This window comes from Acipenser ruthenus, chromosome 25, assembly GCF_902713425.1.
Source record: "Acipenser ruthenus chromosome 25, fAciRut3.2 maternal haplotype, whole genome shotgun sequence".
NCBI lineage: Eukaryota > Metazoa > Chordata > Actinopteri > Acipenseriformes > Acipenseridae > Acipenser > Acipenser ruthenus.
Window position 1 is genome coordinate 22,035,529 of NC_081213.1, and position 22,423 is coordinate 22,057,951.

The 22,423-nt window shown below is 33.7% G+C and overlaps 1 protein-coding gene and 1 long non-coding RNA gene across 4 annotated transcripts in view; one reads left to right on the forward strand and one right to left on the reverse strand.

Moving 5' to 3' along the window:
- LOC131701586 (uncharacterized) overlaps positions 1 to 10,161 on the reverse strand; it is a 52,980-nt gene extending 42,819 nt beyond the window's left edge. The window contains exon 1 of the long non-coding RNA XR_009308897.1: positions 10,081 to 10,161. This is a non-coding gene — a long non-coding RNA (uncharacterized LOC131701586). The remainder of the gene's footprint in view (positions 1 to 10,080) is intronic.
- Positions 10,162 to 10,201: 40 nt separating this feature from the next.
- Positions 10,202 to 21,559, forward strand: LOC117962343 (myoD family inhibitor domain-containing protein 2-like). 3 transcript variants are annotated; one of them, XM_059000359.1, is made up of 4 exons: positions 10,202 to 10,303; positions 10,648 to 10,726; positions 16,130 to 16,366; positions 20,286 to 21,559. In XM_059000359.1, exons 2-4 carry the CDS (start codon positions 10,648 to 10,650, stop codon positions 20,495 to 20,497), a joined length of 528 nt encoding a protein of 175 aa, XP_058856342.1. In that variant the 5' UTR covers positions 10,202 to 10,303; the 3' UTR covers positions 20,498 to 21,559. The 3 variants fall into 3 exon arrangements, with proteins under 3 accessions (XP_058856342.1, XP_058856343.1, XP_034759399.2); XM_059000360.1 differs by having other exon boundaries at positions 20,289 to 21,559; XM_034903508.2 differs by having other exon boundaries at positions 19,517 to 20,346.
- The last annotated feature ends 864 nt before the right edge of the window (positions 21,560 to 22,423 follow it).

Below are 22,423 nucleotides of genomic sequence, written 5' to 3' on the forward strand. Positions count from 1 at the left end.
AACACCTCCTTATGTCGGACAAACATGTCTGGTTTAACGAGGGGCTACTGTATGATTATGAAAAGTTTTTTGGGGGTGAAGGTTGGGGCCCCACTATAGAATCTGATGGGATTAAATTGCCTTTCATTATATATATTATATACAGTATTAAAATAGGTACAATTCTATGGAACAGAATGCATTGTATAAATGATGTTTACATTTAACAAAAACTGTTATTTTGATTCATGCACCCTTGCATGTATAGACGTTATCCTTTGGGCACCCTCTGCTGCAGCAAACCACAACTCAACTCCCGCTATTTATTTGAACAATGTCGCATGACTCTCGCAAAGTATCCTAGAGATCTCGCTGAGAAGACGCAACAAATATTTAAATTAGTATATTGCGGCTCTTTTCATTAACATATTTTCTCTTTGTACATATGACAAAATGTATACTTTGCGAATTGTCGCAATGAAAATGCAAATTGTGGTATGCTTGTGCTGCGACTGGCCCATCTTAGTACATCTACCCCATAGTTTTTCCCCCCTTAGTTTTTTTTATGTTTTGAAATTTCGTTTATTTTGTCTTTTTAATCTCCACTTTTATATTTTGACACTGTCAAGTGAATTCAAAATGAAATGCTAAAAACATAGAAAAATCCTCCTCCATAGAAAATGATACTGTTTCCATAATTGCTGTGCTTAATCTGAAATCTATTCAATTCAGATGATTACTAGGCAGCTTTTACATACCCCAGAACAAACTTTCAACCTTTTTTAACAATTCATACCAATGCTAATCCAATTTAATTAATTTTAAATGCTCACAGTAATTATATTCAGTTTTATAATATTTGTGATAGTTAAATGTACTTTTACATTTTTAAATGCATTTTGTAGTGAGAAATGCTACTTTGTCTAAAATGCGCATGTGTTGAATAAAAAAAAAGTAAAGGTAAAGCAATCCATGTTAATATCATTAAGTTCTGAAAAACAAATTACTTTACTTTATCAGGGAACATCAAGCCCCAATGCTCAAAACAAACATACAATCCTAATTCAAGCAATTTAAAAAAATGGATCACCTCCAATGAAGTTTCTAAGAGCGACATTCCCTTATGGAAAATAGGCAAAACATCCTGTGCGATGACTACAATGGGAGTGTGGAGTGCTAGTGTACTACTGAATAATTTAAGAATAGTTTTTTTTTTTCTTTTGGATCCATTATGATTTCCATTTCATGAGATGGAGTGCTGATAAACACATCTGCCTATATGTTTTGCCAATTATGATAAAAAAATGTAGGCATAATAAAAACACTAGTTTTTTGCAGCACTGTATTTTTGCAAATGGGTTGCCATATGGGTTTCCCAAGAATAATTTATTTTTTTCATTTATTTATTACAATTGGTGTACTCCATAGGAAAGACAAATATCAGAAACAAAAGCCTAGCACAAATTAATTGTATTTATTTTCTGCTTTACAAGTTTGTTTTAAGGCTGTGTAATTTTTTTTTCTTTTCTGTTACAGAACTCAATAACACACCCTTTTTCATTACAGCAATTTGTGTGCCAGCCATCTGACAAAACTGATTGCAAAGCACTTTGGCAATTATCTCCATTAGCTAAAGATTTTCAAATAAAATTACAATATGCTTTACCCTTGTTTTCTTTAACAACTGTATTTAGTGCAATATAAATCCACTTAGCAACTATTTCATCTTTAACTCTTGAGGTACATAGGAAGTGCAATACAAATACTGAGAGAAAACTATATTACTTCTGTACCAACAGTGTACGGTAAAAGCCAAGTCAGGTTGGCAAATGTTTCAGAAGCATAATGAGTTTTAAGAAAAGGTTATAAGAATATTTATTTATATGTTATACTACAAGTACAAAAATGGTTTTAAAATGAATCCATGTAAGAGAGTAAAAGATAAAACAGCTTTCAAAACTAAACATATCCTTTGTACAATAGAGATGTAGTTTTTCGGATAAAATAATTGAAATTTCCATCACTCTTCTGTAATTAAATCTAAAGGTAAGAAAATGGATGATTAACAATTCATCTTGTGATACCCCTGCTTGAAAGACTAGATGTGATTAAAATGTGCATTGTGAAATGTAATCATTAGCATTCAGCATTCAGATTATATTCAGTCTTTACAGGAAAATGTAGGACAAGATCAAAGAAATAGACTTTGAATATAATAGCATTTTTGTAGCATAATAACAAATGCTATTGAACTGAATAGTGTGTAGGAGTCTTTCATAAAATACCATCATTTATTTTGCAACCAACCTTGAGGGCTGTGCTTTTGAGAGATATCATATTTATAGAGGGGATGGATTTTAGATTTGTCCCAATTAACCTTGTAACGAGATGTATTGGAGCACTTATTAATGACAGTAATGAGGTAGATAGATTGACAATGTATAAAAACATCATAGGTATATAAATTACATTTATGTGCTCTGTGTAAAAAAAAAAACAGATCCTTTAAAAGAGGAGGCCGACTTAGAAAGCGCTCCAAGAACCTTAATAACAAGGACAAATAAGAGAGCAAAACTGTGTGTGTGTTTTTTTTTTTCTTTTTATGCCCCTCACTTTAAAAGTATCAATCAACAATCCCACTTATGACCACTTTGTGGTGAGGTTTCCTAATGTATATAACTGTGTAGGGCTACTTACAGTGTGTTTCATAATGTATATTACCTCAAGTGTAATCATAATCAGTCTTGCACAATAACAACAAGACAATACTTTACTGAAAATATGCCTGATGTCATAATATCATTACACTAATAGCAAATCCCAAGCCTTTTGAAGCTCCCAGTTCATTAGTCATTTTAAACAGCTTTTGGGCTAAAGTATCACATGTTCGATAGACTTTAACAGTTACTAGTACAGAGTGAGGCTATTCTATCCCATTACTGGCACTAATGAGAAGTATATATTTAACACTGTCAAAAGGTCCCTATCAGTGAGTGCTTTGCCTATTATGGCAGGATTGTGTTCAATGTTACCAAATGTTACCATGTTTAACTATAGCTACATAATATATGTGATAATCACCAACAACAAACTGCAATATATACACTTCTAGAAATGCATGCATTTTAATGTATTGCAAATGTACAGTGTAGCGGTTTAAAAAAAATAACATAGGTTTTTGCAGTTTTGTAATTGGCTTTATATTATGAAAAAGTCATTTTTTTTAGGTTGTTTATTTAAGTACACAAATAATCTGTGATGTGTTAATGGTGGTTAAAACATAACTTTTTTTTGAAAAATATTGGAGTTTCTTTTTTTTCTTTTTTCTTTTTTCTTCTTTAGCAATAATCTTTTTTTAATGCAAATCTGATTTGTGTTGCACCAGCACAGACATATATTTGGATAAAACCCTGTTTTTTAAACAATACAAATACAATCCCAAAGTAGGGGAGAATAACTATCCAGTCAATCATTTTTGCTCAGGCAATATTTACTCCTTCTGTATACAGAGCACCTAGCATATAATTAACTTTAGTGATAACTCAGTCAACCTGCTATCACAAGCACAGCTCTGACAAGCCACACTGTAGCCCATCATAGATATTGACAATAGCTCTCATCCCACATTAAACACACTTGTCATCTCTCAATCACCCCTACAAACTGCATGGTTTTAGCAAGATAATTTAAAGCGCGGCTATACAGTATATTTGTGACATCCATTTAAAGAGGTTAAAACCACAAATGACTCTTTCCATACCCCCACCGACATTGCATGCTGCTTATCTACTTCTAAATCCTGCACTTTTATAGATCTCTGTTTATCTGATCGAATGGTTTGCTAAACATGAAATTAAACCAGATTTGTGAAAAAGTGATGCAGTATGACCAGAGGTTAAAATAACGTGGTAGTGAAACAGTTCACATGACACTGTGCCAGAAGCAGCTTTGTAAAATTACTGACATGAAAAGGGTTAGCCTATTGTACAATATTCAAAATTCAAAAATCTCAAAGCGTTGGGTCACTGAATAGTTGGACAACTTTTTTTCCATATAGATCCCTAAAAAAATGTTTCAAGGCCAGTCCAGATTCCGTTCATTAAAAGAAAGCTGTGATCTAAGGACTGACAGACAACTCTTCTATCTGGATGTGTTCTATATCCTCAACAGATGCAAACACAGCAGGCATTGTTTTAGAATGCAGCCCATATTGTGCAATCTAATGAGTGCAAGCGGGCAGGCTGGTAAATTGAAAAACAAACCAAAAAAAAAAAAAACACCATAAACTTTGTATTGTAATTATGAATGTACAAGATCCAAATGCATCTATTAGTATTTAATCCAAACCAGACCCTTATAATCAAATAGAAGGGTGCATGTAAATAACTCCAAAAGTCTACTTCACCTTGTAAATATGAATATTCTTCCTATAGGAAATAATTTGTCCATGGCCGTTGTATGTCTTCATCAGTAAATTTGGTTGTGTCATGCTGTATTTTTAATTAAAATGACTAGCTTAATTCACTTTTTCTACACCATGGTAAACCGAACTGTCATAATAAACAGATCAGTCAAAACGCCCACTGAAGATAATTTTGTTAAATTGAGAGGCATTTCTTTCCCCACCATCACCCACCAAACCGAAACAACACAAACTGAACCCTCCAGCTAGTCTCTGTCTAGTCTTGTTGGGTTTCTGGCCAGTAGGGGTCGGCAGAAGGCCAATGCAGTGCTCCGTTTAAAAAACAAATCAACCTTTTTAAAAAAACAAATTTCCACTTTAACCAGCAAACACCTACAAAAAATGTTTTATCACTGTTTTCTCATGCTTGTTTGTTTCACTTTTAAAAGAGGATTCTGGATCATGAAAACAAAATTTAACTGTTTTTTTTTTTTTGTAAATCTTAAACATGAATTGCTTAGATATGTGATCGCTGCACTGAGCTGGGTGTGACATCAGATGGCATTCAACTGCTTGTCTGCTAGAATGAATATTCACCGTTTTTTTAATGTTAAAGAATGCAACGAGACTACTTGTGTTCATACACACTGATATTGAAATAATGTTAGAAATTAAAATTGCTTTCTATACTGTAACTTAATTTGTAGTATAATTTGAGATTTAAATACATTTTCATAAATGAGTCACAAATAAAAACAGATTCACATTTCATTACCTTGGTAGGTTCTTACCTTCCAGACACCATCAACCACCAGACAGTAATGTTGAATTATGGTTCTATTGCTTAATTGATTTAAGAAATGTATATTAACTTTTTGAGTCATCCCATAATAAAATAATTACCTTGAGCATTTACATACAATTTAATTTAATTGTTGACTAAAATATACTTTTATTTGATAAAGTTTGGACATTTAAGTAAATTAATTGCATGCTTGTAATCACCTTAGCCAGTGAAAACATAAATTATCTTTATAAGCTCATTATAAGAGCAACATTTTATATTGCCTTATCAAAGATATTAATTTTGCTTTAGTTAGGTATTTACTGAAGATATAAAGACCAGCTCTCTCAGCATACGGCATTAAATACCATGCATCAGCACTGAGATGTTTACAAAGATAGCTTCCTAGCCATGAAAAAAAAATATATATATTATATATATATATATATATATATATATATATATATATATATATATATATATATATATATATATAGTTTAGAGTTTATTAAAAACACCAGTTAATTAGATTAGGAGTCTACATTTCTAATAATTCAATATAGATGCTTTTCAATTTCTAGTTGTTAAAATTGACCTATAATCTGACTCATGCTAACATAATGAAATGAATGCGGATAGAAGAGGTTGAAATGTACATTTGAATATGATAATTCTATGATAAAACTATATGAAACAAAATCAAGTAGACAAACATCTCAGCTAGTGTCTTCTTCATTGTACTTCTAGGATAAGAGTGTGAAACTTTTTTTTTTTGTGATATTTGATGAATCATCACAAGACATTTTTAAAATGATACAGTTTGAGATTAGTTTAGCCGTGGCTCCGTTGCTTGTACAGTAATCCGTCTCGTATTCCGCCCGTCACATGTTCGCCCTAGCTGTTTATCCGCCATGATCAACCTCATCAGCAACGTTAGTTTATTATTGAACAGAAAAGATTAGTTCAGAGATTGTAAATCCTACCAAAGTTTCTGTACACCGTGTTGCATGTGCTCCATGCGCTGCCATTGCTGGTAGTGTGTTGATATGTAATAACAGTGACAGTGTGTTGATATGTAATAAATCCTGTTCACCTGTGTGGCGTATCAACTTCAACCTGTCTCGATGTCCTGCCTGTTATTCAGCAGTGAATGCACACACCCACACAGCAGATGGCTACTCTGTCACAAGCATTAATACCCTGTATCTTTCTAAACAAGGGATTTAGGGGAGCTCCCTAATAAAAAATGAATCTCAAAACAATAATTGTGTGAATATAGTAATTGTTACAGCTCTGTATAATGGTATTTAAAACAGGATTCATTCATCTGACTTTTTACATACTCTGGTCCCACCGCAGTCAGATATGCAACGGATTACTGTATTTAGTTTTAATTAGTGCTGGGACAAATATCTGAATATTCAAACTTATATATTTTTTTTTTATGTATTCGGATACAAAATTGTCTAGTGAGCAAAATACATGCCCATTTGGTTTGATTTCCTCATTCTACAAAATAATACTATATACTATAACTATAATAATACATATATTTCTACTTGGGATATGTACTAAATGGAGGTGATCTCGAGTATTAGATAGGACTTTTTCCAGAATGTATAGTGTAGAAGAGTGTGCCATCTACTTTATAAAGAAAAAGTAAAATGTAAATCTAATACTGTTCCAAAAACCATTACTATACACACTGTATTGTAAAGATCATTGGACGTGCATGCGAGATATTCCCGCGCCCGAGCCCGGCTGTGTTCTCAAGCACTGCCACCGAGTTCTGTTGCAGCTTGCAACAAATATTGTACAAGGCAAAAGTAACTCTGTAGCAAAATAAAATATCACATTTAAGTTCTGTTCAATAAAAGTTAACAAAACTGCTGTGTCATGAAACTGCACTTATTTTTTAAATGTTTGCTTGGCTTGGATATGGATATTTACTTGGATTTTTCCATATTGGATCAACCAAAGAAAGCGTGTTGGGGAATCCATATTGAACACTATGTTAATGCATTTGCTGATGACTTGTAATGATAGTTGGAAAAAGTATGTTTTACATTTTGAGCAACTGTCATTTAAATATTTCCCAAGAGCACCTGCCACACATACCCAGACAGCTGTGAAAGGAAAAAGTCAACAATGACTACAGTATCGTTGTTGGAGGGGGCAACAGTAACTGGCCTATACCCATGCATCTTAATTTATCACTTATTTTTGGAAAACCCCCTAAATGAGTAAATATGATAACTCCCCATTTGTTGTTGCCAAGACATTCTGGGTAGACTTTACAGAAGTCATTGGCCAAGTATTATGAAGATGAGGTAAAAATGTAATAATTTGGTTAAAAAGAAAAAAATACAATACATTACATTACTAATTAGTATAAGAAAGGCAGCTCAAATGAACCTTTTCAGTTTTTCCCAGCCTTGAGACCAGGGCCTGGATACAATTTTAAAAGATTAATGTGCCACAGCCATTATAATGTGTAGTTATGGCAGATCAATACAATTTGATTCAATTTATATTATATATATTTATATTAGATATAGATAGATATTGTGCTCCCTCGCTATAAAGCGGGTCTCGGGACACACACACAATATGAGCGTTATAACCGAAGAGCGTTATAAACGGGGGAGGGGGTGGGGGGCGCCGCGGAACACATAACACACATCTGACTAAAATAACTCCCTGAATGAACCATGCATAAAGTGCCATGTGAATGAACCATGCATAAAGCACCATGTAATCAACACTATATTTTTTACAAAAAAAAAGAAAAAGGTAACATTCCCACTCGTGGATCATTTTAATTAGCAGTTTTTAAACTATAACTAGCCTGGCTAAACGGCGGTCGGGAGTTCAATTTGAAGCAACAGACAAGCAAACCAAGTGCGAGAAGGAGAGCGGGTCGGGAGAGGGCTCACTCCAGGTTCGGCTGCTGGAGCGGGGCTGAAGCGTCTCGTCTACCGAAGAAAGACGCAGCTCCTCTCACAGCAAAAAAGTAAATACATTAGGAAAGATAACCACTGGTACTGTATTTACTTAAGAAATAATGTATTGCACGAATCATTAGTACAGGAATTGGGGGACATGCTGTAGGAGCGTTATATCCGAGGCACGTTATAACCAAAAGCCCATAGCGAGGGAGCACTGTATATATATATATATATATATATATATATATATATATATATATATATACACACACTGATGCACAATGAAAATGCAGCAGTCTAAGTTTTACATCAATAGCTCATTGGGCACATACATAATTGTATTTACATTTTGCGAGCGGATAGGTTTGTTGATTGTTTGAATAGTATTGTTCCTTTGGATAACAAAATACTGAGCTCAAGTCATGTGATTTCATAAAAACGCCAAGTGCTCAGTGTTTGGTATTTGAGTTGAGTTAAAATTGCCAAAATGAGCTGAATAAGAATCTCTATAAATAGTCATTTGAAAAGATGTGACTTTAATTAACACAAGAACAGCGAAAGACACAACCATGCCCACTTGAGTAATGAAGATTGCCTGGTTCCTATCGGCATGTTTGAAGGCGGCCTGTATGAGAGACGTTGCCCAGAGAATGAGATGTTCTGCTTCAACAATCAGCAGACTAGTCCAGGGAAACCAGGAAGCTGGCTCTGTGAGAGACAGGCCACGTCCTGGAAGGCAGAGGGTCACCACACCGGCCTAGGACCGCCACATCTGACTGATCCATCTACGTAATCGCGTGAAGACAACCGCGACCAGCCAACCTTCGCCAGCTGGCTGCAGCTGCACAGGAAGAATGGCGAAACATCCCACAGCAGTCTATCCAGAGGCTGACCAGGTCTCTGCATCAACGCTGCCAGGATTGTGTTAATGCTCAGGGAGGTCATACCCGCTACTAACTTTGTAATGTTTTCATTTTGACAGTGTGTCACGTTTTATACTGAAAACTTATCATGATTCTTTGATCTGTATTTTTGTTCACATTTTCTGTGATTTTGTTTGATATCTATGTTTAAAATGTTTGATTAAATCCATTAGACCTGAGTGTTGCGTTTCTTTTGTGCATTTATATATATATATATATATATATATATATATATATATATATATATATATATATATATATATGTGTGTGTGTATATATCTATATATATATATGTGTATATATCTCTCTCTCTCTCTATATATATATATATATATATGTGTATATATCTATATATATATCTATATATATATATATCTATATATATATATATATATCTATATATATATATATATATATATATATATATATAATGTATTACAGTACATAATCAAAATAATATTCTCAACACCTGGTATTGCAAGAGACACATAGCAAAATTAGTATTTAACTCTTCAAAGCGTCAGTGTACTTTTTATCTAGGTGATTATTCGGTTTACTTGTAATTAATTTTGTTTTTAAAACAATACAAACAAACACATTATTTTTTAATCAACTAGATATCAACTTAAATATGACGACAATAATAATAATAATAAACAATTTTACCGTTACTTGAAATTTAACTTAAGAAAGTACATGTATTACACAAGAAACAAAAATGTAATTGTGTACACCTTCATTAAAGAACAGAAACATATATATATATATATATATATATATATATATATATATATATATATATATATACACATATATATATATATATATATATATATATATATATATATATATATATATACCTGTACTATAAAAACAAAAGCAACGCAATTCATTTTTCTCTTTCTCCAACTAATGCAAATTCATTTAAGAATCCAGGTCGTTCACAGGTGAACAGTCGAATTCGCTCGAGCAACCCAATTAGTTCTCAATATGTATACACAACTTTGAACAATACGTAGGAAGCCAATTTAAAAACAAACTTACTTTTCGACTAGTTCTGCTTTAGTTTATGAAGTTAAATACAGTCCAAGCCTTGGCTCAGTCAGCTGTTGTGGCTCTGGATGACGTCAGCCACGATGGAGCTTTGGGAGGGACTGGGATGACTAGCGGATCAGTGCTGATTGAATGAGCAGAACACGCGCTAATGGAAAACAGGTGCACAGCTGCTCTGCGTTGATATGCTGCAAAATCCTTTAGGGAACTTCAGGTACAGTACCTTTAGTTTAAGTCTAGAACAAACTGGTTACTCCACTGAGTATGCGCTGTCAGGGACAAACAGTTCAATGCATTCTGTCTGTAACGGGACTGGTGAAGGGAAGGGAGGATGTAACCATTTGCAAACTGACAAATGTTTATTATTAATACATTTGTAATGTTTGGTTGTTGGCATATCCGCTGTAGTTGACGTCTTACTTTGATTTGCTAATGTGACTTCTACAATCATTTTTAGTAACCATGTGTGTGTGTGTTATTTGAAACTTTATGTGTCAATATGGTATTTACTGCATTTATCTTACTAAGTTTTTGTTTGTTTTTTTATTATTTATCTAGATGGCTTCCCAAAATCCAGATAAAGATGATAGCAAAGAAACCATTGGCAATATTGAAGAAAGCTCCTTATTAAGTAATGGTACGTTGCACTTTATTTATTTAAGTATTTGTGTATTTATTTATTTATTGTGATTAATTAGAGTGCTTTTAAATAATACCAATTACTCCTAATCACCCAGCCAGAACCTTAATTACTTTGGATATGTTGCATTTCTTCAAACTACATCTCTGTAGTTTAACTGTAAACAGCCTTTAGTGCTGTACTGTATTTGGAATGGTAGTGTTTAATTAAATGTGTAGTGTATCTGAATGTGTTAATTAGCCCATTGTAGTTGTTATCCAAAAATGATTAGTCAGGTTTATTTCGATTCTACACTGTACAGAAATCCATATCAAAAAAGTAATCCTGTTGGCAGTGGGCCAGTACTTTAATCTCTGGACCAATATACTGACTATTGGGAGTGTAAAATGTGCAATGGGCCAAGAGCATGACAGAGGGTGGTTGTTTGGATTTTGTGAAGTAGCTGTTTTTGCACCCACTTGCAGCTATATAATGGGCATAAACTGTAGTAATACATAATTCAAAAATAAAAACAAAAGCAGCATTAATGTGAAGCTTACCTGGTGGCAAAATGTTAAAAATATGCTAGTCAGTATAACAATACAGCAACATAACCACCACTAGTATACTGTTACTATCACATAATATTTGTCAGCACAGTATGATACTATTATTTATGTATTTTATTTGTTTATTGAAGTGATATTGCAAACTTTTGTCTGTGCCATTGTGTGCAATATATGGAGAACATTCTACACTTGACACAATTACTAAAATAATACTAATACTAAACTATGGGATTTTCAGTTACCAGTGTAAGTTATATGCTTATAAGTAAGTGAAAAAAATGTCAGCCCAAGAGCATTCTTTATAAAGTCTGTGGAGCCACACTTTAGAAATGATCTTGGCCCAGGGCACCTGTGGAGCAGGTATGAAGAACACAAGACCGGCATATCTATACTAAAGGTGCCCACAGTCCTGGGTCATGCCCACGTACTCAAATGGATCTTCAAACTGGCTCTGTTGTACTCTTTAAGGTTCCTGGCCCTAATTTTACTGTTTTTTTTAAACAATGTGTACTTAAAGCTGGACCCTACAGTTTTGAAGGTAGGTAGGACTGTATACAGAAACTTTCAACTGATGGGTGTGTGTTGCAAAACTTCAGATAAGCTTTAAAATCAGGAAAGTCAAAAATAGGGTGATTGACTATTGATTGAACACCTCGCAATAATAAGATTTAAAAATGTAATAACTATCAGTATCTTACTTCTGGAGTCACATTGGTTGGCTGTTTTAGTTGTACTGTAAATATGCTAGTTTACTGCAATAACAAGCAGTCTAATAAACATATTTTTCTAACTTTTTTTTCAAAAACTGTTGTCTGTTGCCAGTATTTTCTGAATGAACTTACTGATGCTTATATTTGAGTTTTTTGCAGGGGTTTTCAATTTGAGAACATCATGTCTCTCTTTCTATTGCATTAAGCCAATTTACCATTTATGATAGCTAATGTACATTTGTGCTAAAAGCCAATGGAGGCAATCTTCTATACTTGAACATCCTTTATGGATTGTGATACAAAATACTTAAGTGAATCAAGGCTGTCCGTGTTCAGCTTCAAATGCTTTTATTGTTTCTACATAAAAGTGTGTGTATTTGACAGTCAGTCGTTATTTCTTAATGTACAAGATGCGTAGGTGACACCATTATTCCTGTATTGTTCCAAGTATAGTGCATAGTGTTGTTGATAGGCTATGGTTTAGGAGGACACGGGTTGTTCCAAAATTTCTTTTAAGCTGAACACTTTTTTGTATCAACTTTGTATGAGCATGACATGTCAGCGTTATCAGGACTGTTGTGTTCCTCCTGTTTAGATCCAAAACAAAGTACAGTGTCTACAACAAATATTGCCATTGCTACACTTTTATTTTCTTGTAATCTTTTATATTGAATTTGAATGTCTCAAAGAAAGTTGTAACAGTATCTTATAACCATTCTTATCCAGAAAAAAAAACAACTTTTAACTAAACTTTTGTATTTAAATAAACAACATATAATAATGTCCTTGTATCTTTTTTTTCTTCTGTTATAAAAACTTTACTGGTGGGAGAGGGTGGGGGAGTGCCTCGTGATTTGTCATGGCTGGCAACCGCCCTGTCCTGTTTGTATATATTTTATTACAGTCATCACATCATAATAACTTTACTCGTCCCGTACTTGGGGAATTAGACGTGATTCTGTGAGGTCTATTGAGGTTACAGGGGTGCTTCAAATTTTTACAGAGTCACCAGGATGGGGTGACTGAAACAGAAAATAATAAATTAGTTCTGATCACTCCACTACCCCTTCTGAGTTGCTATTTAACACCTGTACGTACTCTAAAAAACAAAACTAATGCAATCTAATCTCTTAGAACGTTGCCTCGGATATCTTGCTCCTACCCGAATATAGAACTTATTTTAGTTAGTTTTTTTTTTTTGTCTGTCTCATTGTGGAATATGATTATCGGTTGGATTTTTTAGACGAATGCAGATGTTTCCCAAGTGTGTCGCAATCCCCCGATGATTCATTACAGCAGTAAATGGCTTGCTTTTGGTGTAGTACATTGTTGATCAAAAGATTCCACAAGTAAAGCTATTACATGTAATTTGTCCAATACAACCTTTTTCAGTAAATAAGGATAGCTTTGCTTTCTCAGGCTGCTCAGATAAAGAGTTGAATGAGCTGCTCTGTGTGTATCCATCTTCCCAGACAAAGCTGATAAGTCTAGTAAGAATGACAACTAATATGCTTCTAAAGCAAAATGTAAGAAACCCTGTGTACATAATGTTAAAGGCTTTCATTTCACAAAATATATATGCCTCCATAGAAGATACGCATACTGCAATATTTTTTGCATTATATTATTTAATTTCCATCTCCATGGTTCAAGATCAAATTTGCTTATCAGTCTACACAGCCAAAAGCAATTTTCCTTATTCTGTGCTTACAACCCTTGGTCTAGGTTTAAAAAAAAAAAAAAAGCTGGGTGGAAAATACTGTGATGTTGTCAACGTTAATAATGCATAAGTCATTAAATGTTAAATAATAATGACAACTATACTTGTAAATAATTCATTTTGCAAAGGTGGTAGAAAAATAAACCATCCAAATCTTCATTTTGGTTTTTCAATAATCTGTAAAAAGATTATTGAATATATAATTTAACAATTTGTATTTCAAAGGGTGGCTAAACTGTTTGCTGTAATGATGAATTTAAAATGATGGGCTTTAAAATCACACCTTTTAGAGTCATTTTCCTTTTAACCACAACAGCCCTGTCGTGTGCTGTACCTCCACTGAGTAGTTAGGTGAAACTAAGTGTATGTTTACTTTATGTACTGTATGACAGTTGTGTGACAGTTGACCAGAATGCACATTGTTTTTGCCCAGTGTTGTGCCTTTGTGTTCCTCATAGAATTGGCTTGAAGGCATTTGTCAACATCTCTTTCACATTATACTAATGCAGCGCACTACCCCGTCTCACATTTTGCTAGCTAAGTAAATCTTCAACAATGCCTTTGCAGTGCATTAGTGCAAAATAGGAAAGTCAGCTTGCAGATAAATGCCAATTAAACACACAATAAAATGAACCACTTCTATTTCTTCTTTATGTACCCTACCACTGAACTCACTATGCGATTTAAATATTGCACCCCAGAAAACAAATAGGAAAAAGTGCAAGCGTTCACAACAATACCCAATGCTTCTAACAATATTACCGGAATACATGGCATTGAAGCCAAATTGCCTAAAGGTTTAAAACAAAACCCAACCTCATGTATGCTTTTTTTTATTTAAATATGCACCAGAGTAATGATAGTGTTTTTGACATTGTATATTATGTTTAAAAAATAAAATAAATAACAAACAGATCTGTTTTTTATGTATGTTTTTAGGGCATGGGAGTCATTTTATGGTCATGGCTTTAGATGTGGCTGTCATATTGGGGTTGTGTGACTAAGTTTCTGCTGTATAGAGACAGTCTCTCCTATTCTCTGTGTGTACACAGACCATAACAGTAGTTTTTACTGAGAGGCATTCAGTAAACTTCTGTTTATTACAAATGTTACTGGGGGGGGGGGGGGGGGGGAATAGATTTTAAAGATTTAAAAAAGTAACATTTACATGTAGTTCTTAATTTTCTTAATTTGATTTATTAAAAATTTAATTTTTAGACATTTTAAACCCTTTCTTAACAATGTAGTCATTATTCAAATCTGTACTGCAGGAAAAGATGCCACTGTTCTTGTTATTGACACTTCACAGCCTACATTGAAAAATGGTTTGAAGTGTCAAGAGTATTTCCTTCCCTGCAGTCAGGCTTGCTCTGTTATGAGTCGGCCATTTTATTAGCCCCAACCTACAGTACGAGATTGTATTTTTTTGTCAGCATCCATTGGCTCATATATCAATCATACCATTTGTTGTCTTTACATTTGTCAGCTTTTAAGAGCAGCTGGACTAAACTCCATCTGTGTAGTTTCAATTTAAAATGGTTTTCTTTAACCTGATTGCTGTGGAAAGTCCAAGTGAATACAATACACAGAACTTTCAAATAAATACAACTAAAACAACAACAAAATATCATTGGCCCTTGCCCTGTGTAGGAGGCTTGAGGAGAGGTAACTGAATCCAATCCATAGCTTTCCCCATTAAAGTAGACTCCTAATATTTTAACACTGCGTTATTGTACAGTTGCTTTTCCAAAAGGATGCCCAATTTCACTGTCTGTTTCGTGGGAAGGAATTCACTTTATATTGGAATGGACATCCCTGCTTGCTAAGTACAGATTTTCATAAATCACATTGCTGTTTTTATTTTATTTATGTATTTATTAAATGATATCTCTGTATTCTCTAAAGTAAATTAGTTTGAAAACGAAGTGCCTAAATATATATATATATATATATATATATATATATATATATATATATATATATATATATATATATATATATATATATATAATGCCATACTGTTAACAACATGGTTTTAGCTAGAGATGTAAAAACAACAAAAATAAATAGTAATATTGAATTATGATTCTGTTGTGCAGAAGAAGAGTTGTCATTTCTATATGGAGCTTTTATGCTAACTGAATTAATATAGGGCAGATGTATTTAAGATATTTTACATTAGGCATACAATGCTTGAGGTTTATTCTTTAGGATTCCATAGATTTTCAATGAAATCAGCCTAACAATACAATTACAACACATCTAGGTTTGAAGACAAATGTAACTAATAAATGTGTGCAACTTTGGGTAAATTATGTGCAGTACAGTTTATTATGCAGCATGTGCATAGCAAGTTATATTCTGAATGTATGTTCAAAGTAACTTAAGTAATAGTCCTTTCTCATTTTTTATTGCCATCCAGGAAATGTGCATCAGTCTCTTAATGAAGTGCCATTAAATGGGGAACCTGTTAATGAATTAAGAGATAACGACACTGGCCCAGAATATAAAGCTACAGAGACTATCACAGACGTGCCTTCTAAAGAATCTTTGGAGGAAAGCAAGTGGGGAGGATCGCGTCTCTCATTGTGTTTGGTGGAAAAATCTGTCGGCAGCTATGCTTGTAATGGAAATTCACAGTTTCAGCCAGACAATGGAGGTATGTTTTGACATTCAAAGATGCGGTTAAAAACTCACTTGAGATACTGAATTTCAGATGCAGTAATAAAACATTTGTGAAAACAGATTATCTTTAAAACCACACTTATCTACGTCAATAAACGCCATTGAAAAATGTGGCTAAAGTTATTACTCAGCTACTATCATTTTTGGAATATAATATGCATCTATGTCTATTGTGCCACTTTGGTCAAACCTTTATCCTAAGCAGTATACAACGTGAACACCATAGAGAGCCCAGGGAAATGGAATCTGCATTCCGTTGTCAAACACAACACTGACTCAAGGGAATTTGCTGACAAGTTTAAACATGTACAGTATGTTCAAAAACACCTTTTTTGATCCGTTTATTGGACGTCTGCAACACAAACCAATTAGCTTTTTTTTTTTTATTATGTAAATTACACAGTCATATTAGGTCTGTTTTCATAACTATTTTTCCAAAATCTAGAGGTACTTACTGCAGTAGAAACAGGCTTTATCATTTATCATTTAATCAAGACTTTGGAAATCGTTAAGCGTATGTATCCCTTCAGGCCCAACAACAGGGCAGAATAATTAGTTATGAATTCAGTCTAGAATATGAATTATTTTATTGTGCTATAGTACAAATTTTGGTTTGTTGAAATCCATGTAATATTGATTTGACTTAAATCAAATTGCAAATACAGCAGTGTAATCTCCCAAAACTGGTAACAATCCAACACTGATTTGTATTCATTATTAGCTTTGTTCGCCTGGAAGCGTTAATCTCTGTATAAAGCAAGTATGGAAAAGTAACATGTTAGATATAGAATACTGAAACACATGAATTAAGTTCTCCTTTTGTAGATGTTTTATGTTTTTCACATTTTCACTTGCCCTGACCCACATTGATTCTGTTGTGTTCTGTCCTGAAGCGCTGTCATTTTTCAAGACATCTGGCAAACTTCGCAAGCTATTTAAAGCACCATAAAAGGGAGGTTGCACTGTTAATTGGAGTGTCAATTAAAATCCCCTTTGATGATCTAACAATATACATAAGACACAAAACTCAGATGTTGGTGTTATCCAATTAACTTTTTTCCCATTATATACAGATAGATGTGTGCTATTCCTTTACTGTCACTAGAGTGCTACTTTAATCCAAAAATATATTGCTCTACATTTTCTGCATTTATTTCATTAACCACACAAATTCCCATAAGTCTTTTGACTGGTGGAAAAATATATAATTTCAATTGGTTTTGTATAATCTCCCCTTGCTTTTCTCTACATGTTCTGCGTTATTCTATTCACAGTCGGGTATATGTAAGTACATGCTTGTGGCACATGACAGGAGAATTCGAACATGCGTGTCAAGGTTGCTTGCAATTTGCTAAATTACTTTTTCATTGTCTGTTTACAAGTGACACATACATTGGCTATTTAATGTTTCAAACACAATAATAATGATTCTAAGACATCACTGCATAATTCATATCATACTGTACTTAGACACGTCATCTGAAAATAGACAGACAATAGATCCATATTTTATGTCTCTCTGTGTCAAACAAGACAAGTTGAAAACGTATGAAATATTAAATAAGAATTTCATAGTGCATCTGAGATCCTCCCAGAGCGAGAATACATTCATAAACCTGCTTTGCTGTTATTTTTTGAGGGTTTTTAATACATACGTAGGTACACTTGGCTATATGAAGCAACTAATATGATGTTCTCATTTTATGTTCATCAGCAGTGATTTGGCAAGTGCAATGAAACACTCCATATCAGACTTTATAGGATCATGTTAATTGATTATGTCTATGAGCAAACTCCTTGGCTCTCTTTCTGTTAGGAAGTGAAAGGTGATTTCTTAAATTATCAATTTTTTAAAATAATTAGATAGATAGATAGATAGATAGATAGAGATATCTAGGGAGTGGCAGAAGCTTTTAAAATGTACTGAACAATATGCTTAACAGTTTACCGGTACTGCTTCTCAAAATACACAATAATCATGTCAGATATGCACACAGCCTATTCATGTTGATAGCAGTTGGGTATAGGGTGCATCACCAATCTATTCTGTTTCTTGCTGTACGGGCTGGTATTGCTTCCTGTGGTTTTCTGCTGCCACACACCAAATATCACACCAAATGTATCCTGATCTGCCCAACCAATCTGATCTGTCTAATCAACTGAAGAGTGGCAAAAAGCCAGCACTTTCTTTTTATTATCACTGCAGTTTTAAAGCTTGTGTGCTGCAGTAAAGTTTGAGATTGTAACACCTGATATTAAAAAATAATGTAAAAATAATGTGATATCTTGTAACAATTGTAAGTCGCCCTGGATAAGGGCGTCTGCTAAGAAATAAATAATAATAATAATAATAATAATAATAATAATAATAATAATAATAATAATAAATGTCTAGCTAACCTTTTAAAGTAGCCTCACGTGTGGACATCTGTGACGTTACTGCTGCATTGAGTGGAATTCTTGAGAAAAGTTGCCTATAAGGAAATATTAAAGCCATTGTTTTGTTATTCAAGTCTTCTACTTGTGTTTAACCTTTATCATTTTTGCTAGAAGGTTAATTAACAGGAATTTTAAATGGTCAATATAAACAGAGTATTTAATGATCTCTGGGAATGAAACAGTCTGTTGTGTCTTATGTGCCCTTTGTCGACACCAAAAAATCTGTTCTATCAATTACAGAATTACTAAAGGTCAGAATATCTATTGCATTTACATTTTCTCATGGAAAGTGAAACATATTCAACACCTTTTGTACTCTTGCTCATAACAACTATGACACAAATATGGATCATACAGTTTATTTAAAAAATAGCATGTTTTTTTTTTTAACCTTGATGTGGTTCTGCAGGTGGAGAATAAAATAATTGGAGCCCTTTTTAGTCAGAGCATTTGCATTGTGTCTGTGTTTCTTGCTGCCAACCTTCTATTGCAATATTTGATGACATGAATCGGCAGGTACAATCCTGGGTAAACAATAAGTCAGTCTTGATTTCGAATTAAGTAAACGGAAGACGAGATTCTATCGCTGGGTCCGATTTTTCTGTTTGTTTTCTCCTGTCTTTTTCTGTCTTGATGCTTCTTTTGTGTTTCACATGTCTGTTTGTCTTTGTTTCTGTCTTGTTAGATGAGTGTGCCACCCTTACTCTGAACTGCCTCTTCTGCCACTTTTACGACTTTTTCCTCATGTTACCCGACATGTGCGAATCCCTAGCGAGATACGTGTGCTGTTGCCCATCTCGTAGATATCAATTTAACTCAAACGAGCATGAATCCAATAATGACTGGCTCTGCAATTGTGATTTTGATGGCGGTTGTTTTGATGTCTGTTACGATGCCAGTGAATGTCTGGAACTGGCCATGGAAATCTCAGAAGTGTGTTATCGCTGACTGGCCACATCCGTACAGTAATTCAGACAAGAAGATTCATACAAATGCTGTGGTGCAACCCGCAGTGGACAATAATCTGATATTGTAGCAGAGAGGGATGTTGCCCAAAAGCTTGGCATGCACTGGCAAATGAAAAGAATGCAAGTGAGCAAAAAATGAAACTACAATGAAACTGTGCTAGCCAATAGGAGCAGTACATAGTGGGGTGCATGAAACATACAGAATTTGGATAAATGTGGATATTAATTAAAGACAAATTCACTGGCAAAGTTAATTATGTCTAAAAGAAACAAATTCAAAAGTACTGCATATTCCTGAAAGCACATCTTAGGCCATGTGTATCTTCAGCATTGTCTAAGTTGTCAATATAATCTACATTATTTGACATTTATTATTGAAACATATAGGTGTATTTAATGTTTGTTTTATAGTATGATTATTTGCAAAAATTGCTGTTCATGTTTATCCTTTTTTATTTTTTTTGTCTGTTTGTTTAACCACACAAGAAGACCATTGCACCAGCTGCCTCTTATCCTTCTTGCTCTGTGAATTCTGCACCCTCTGTAACACCCTTTTTAGTATGACCGCTTGTCTTCCGTGCGAGGAGAGCTGCCTGGGTCTGTGCTGTATGATCTGTGAAGGAATGGAGAACTGCTGTAGAAATCCAGTCTGTCTGGATATATGCTCAGAGTGCTGTGGCCTTTGTTTTCCTTCTTAAACATGCTGGACTGAACGAGATGGACATGAACCCGGAATGCTTTCGTGGTTTTACAAGAATTAGGCTTGGTGATGAAAAACTGATGTTCGGAAAAGCAAATGTGTAATGTGAAGTGATACGGGATTGTATGTTGAACAGTGGTTTATTTACAATGCATTTAAACAAATGAATAGGTATTTATCATCATGAATAAAATACCCGATGACATTTATGTGTAGAGATTTCATTCCTGGATAGATAAAATGGACACTTGCAAATTGTTTATATGAATCATGGCTATGTATATTGTGTATAATCGGGTTTTATGAAAAAAAAGGTATAGGCTGTAGCCTTTTATTTTAAAAGAAAATGTAATGCCACAAATAGTTTGTTCTCTGTTAATATTGGAAAGATATTCGAAGATATTGGTCTAAAATTGACCAAATACTGTACCTTATGCTGGTAGTTTTTTTTCTCTATTTTTCTTAAGAAAATATTTCAATGAATATTTGGTGGTATGACTAGTAAAATATGTTCAGCAGCAATCAGTGGATCAATGTTTTTTTTTTTTTAATAGAAACAATTGATATTTAATAAAGAACAAACAATCTTTGTAATAACATTTTTTTTTTTTTAATACAGTAATCTGTTGCGTATCCACCCGCCACATATTCGCCCTAGCCATTTATCCTCCATGATCAACCTCTTCAGCAACATTAGTTTATTATTGAACAGAGAACATTAGTTCAGAGATTGTGCTGGTAGTGTGTTGATATGTAAATAAATCCTGTTCACCTGCGGGGCGTATCAACTTCAACCTCCGTCTCGATCTCCTGCCTGTCACTCAGCAGTGAATGCACGCACCCACAAGGCAGACAGCTACCCTGTCACAAGCATTAATACCCTGTATCTTTCTAAACATAATATGAATATGCAACAGATTACTTTAATGATGCAATAAATATATATATATATATATTGCATCATTAAAGTATTTGTGTCAAAACATATATTAATGTTAAAAATACTGTAAAGCCAAACTATCTGCATTTATACTGTAGAATAGCCTGCCTCGTATTCAATAAAAACACGTACATAAAAAATAATATTTTGTTAGTGTTCTGAAGTTATTGTGTTTTGTTTTTTTTCCCCAGAAGAAATGTGCAGGATTATCACAATGCTCACACTTTTTGTTTTTGGTAATATTTGCATAGGAACCTCTGCTTGGTTTTTAATTTGCTCATTAAATCCTGAGAAGTAAAATGGAAAGACAGAATGTTTCTAGTTAATGCCTTGCCATAAAACACATTGGCAACCCTTGTGGTTTTTGACATAAAGCCTGCCTGTGTAAACAGATGCCCGTTTTAAAACAAAAACATCTGCTATATTCTGGACCACTTTTAAAGCACCTGCTTATTATAGGGCAGTGTACACTATAATCTGTATAACATTATGTACATTTTAGTAATTTCATACACTACAATGTTATTGTTTTTTAATTCAGCACAGGTGTATGTTTACAGGTTGAATTATCCACATCTCCTAACATAGGAAATATTTTCTTAAAGGGGGTTTACAGAACACCCTGGAGTGTTTTACTGTATCCTGTGTTCTACAAATCCCATTGATACATTTTTCCTATTTTTTTTTTTTAAATATACTTTTAATTATGTATCCTGGCTCATAAATCAAGTGGGTAATGAAACCAAAACACATTTCACAAAGCTGAATTTTCCTGCTGACGGTCATGTCGTCCTGTGTTCTTATCCAAATCAATGATTTATGGAGCTAGTTACACCAAAATGCAGTTTGTTCCATTTTTTTTAAATAAAATGAATACAAAAAAATAATACTTATGTACACTTTTGAGATGTTAATTAACTTTTTTGGACTACTTTAATTTATGTAACATTATTCACTGTAGTCCAGGATTGGTGATAGTCTAAA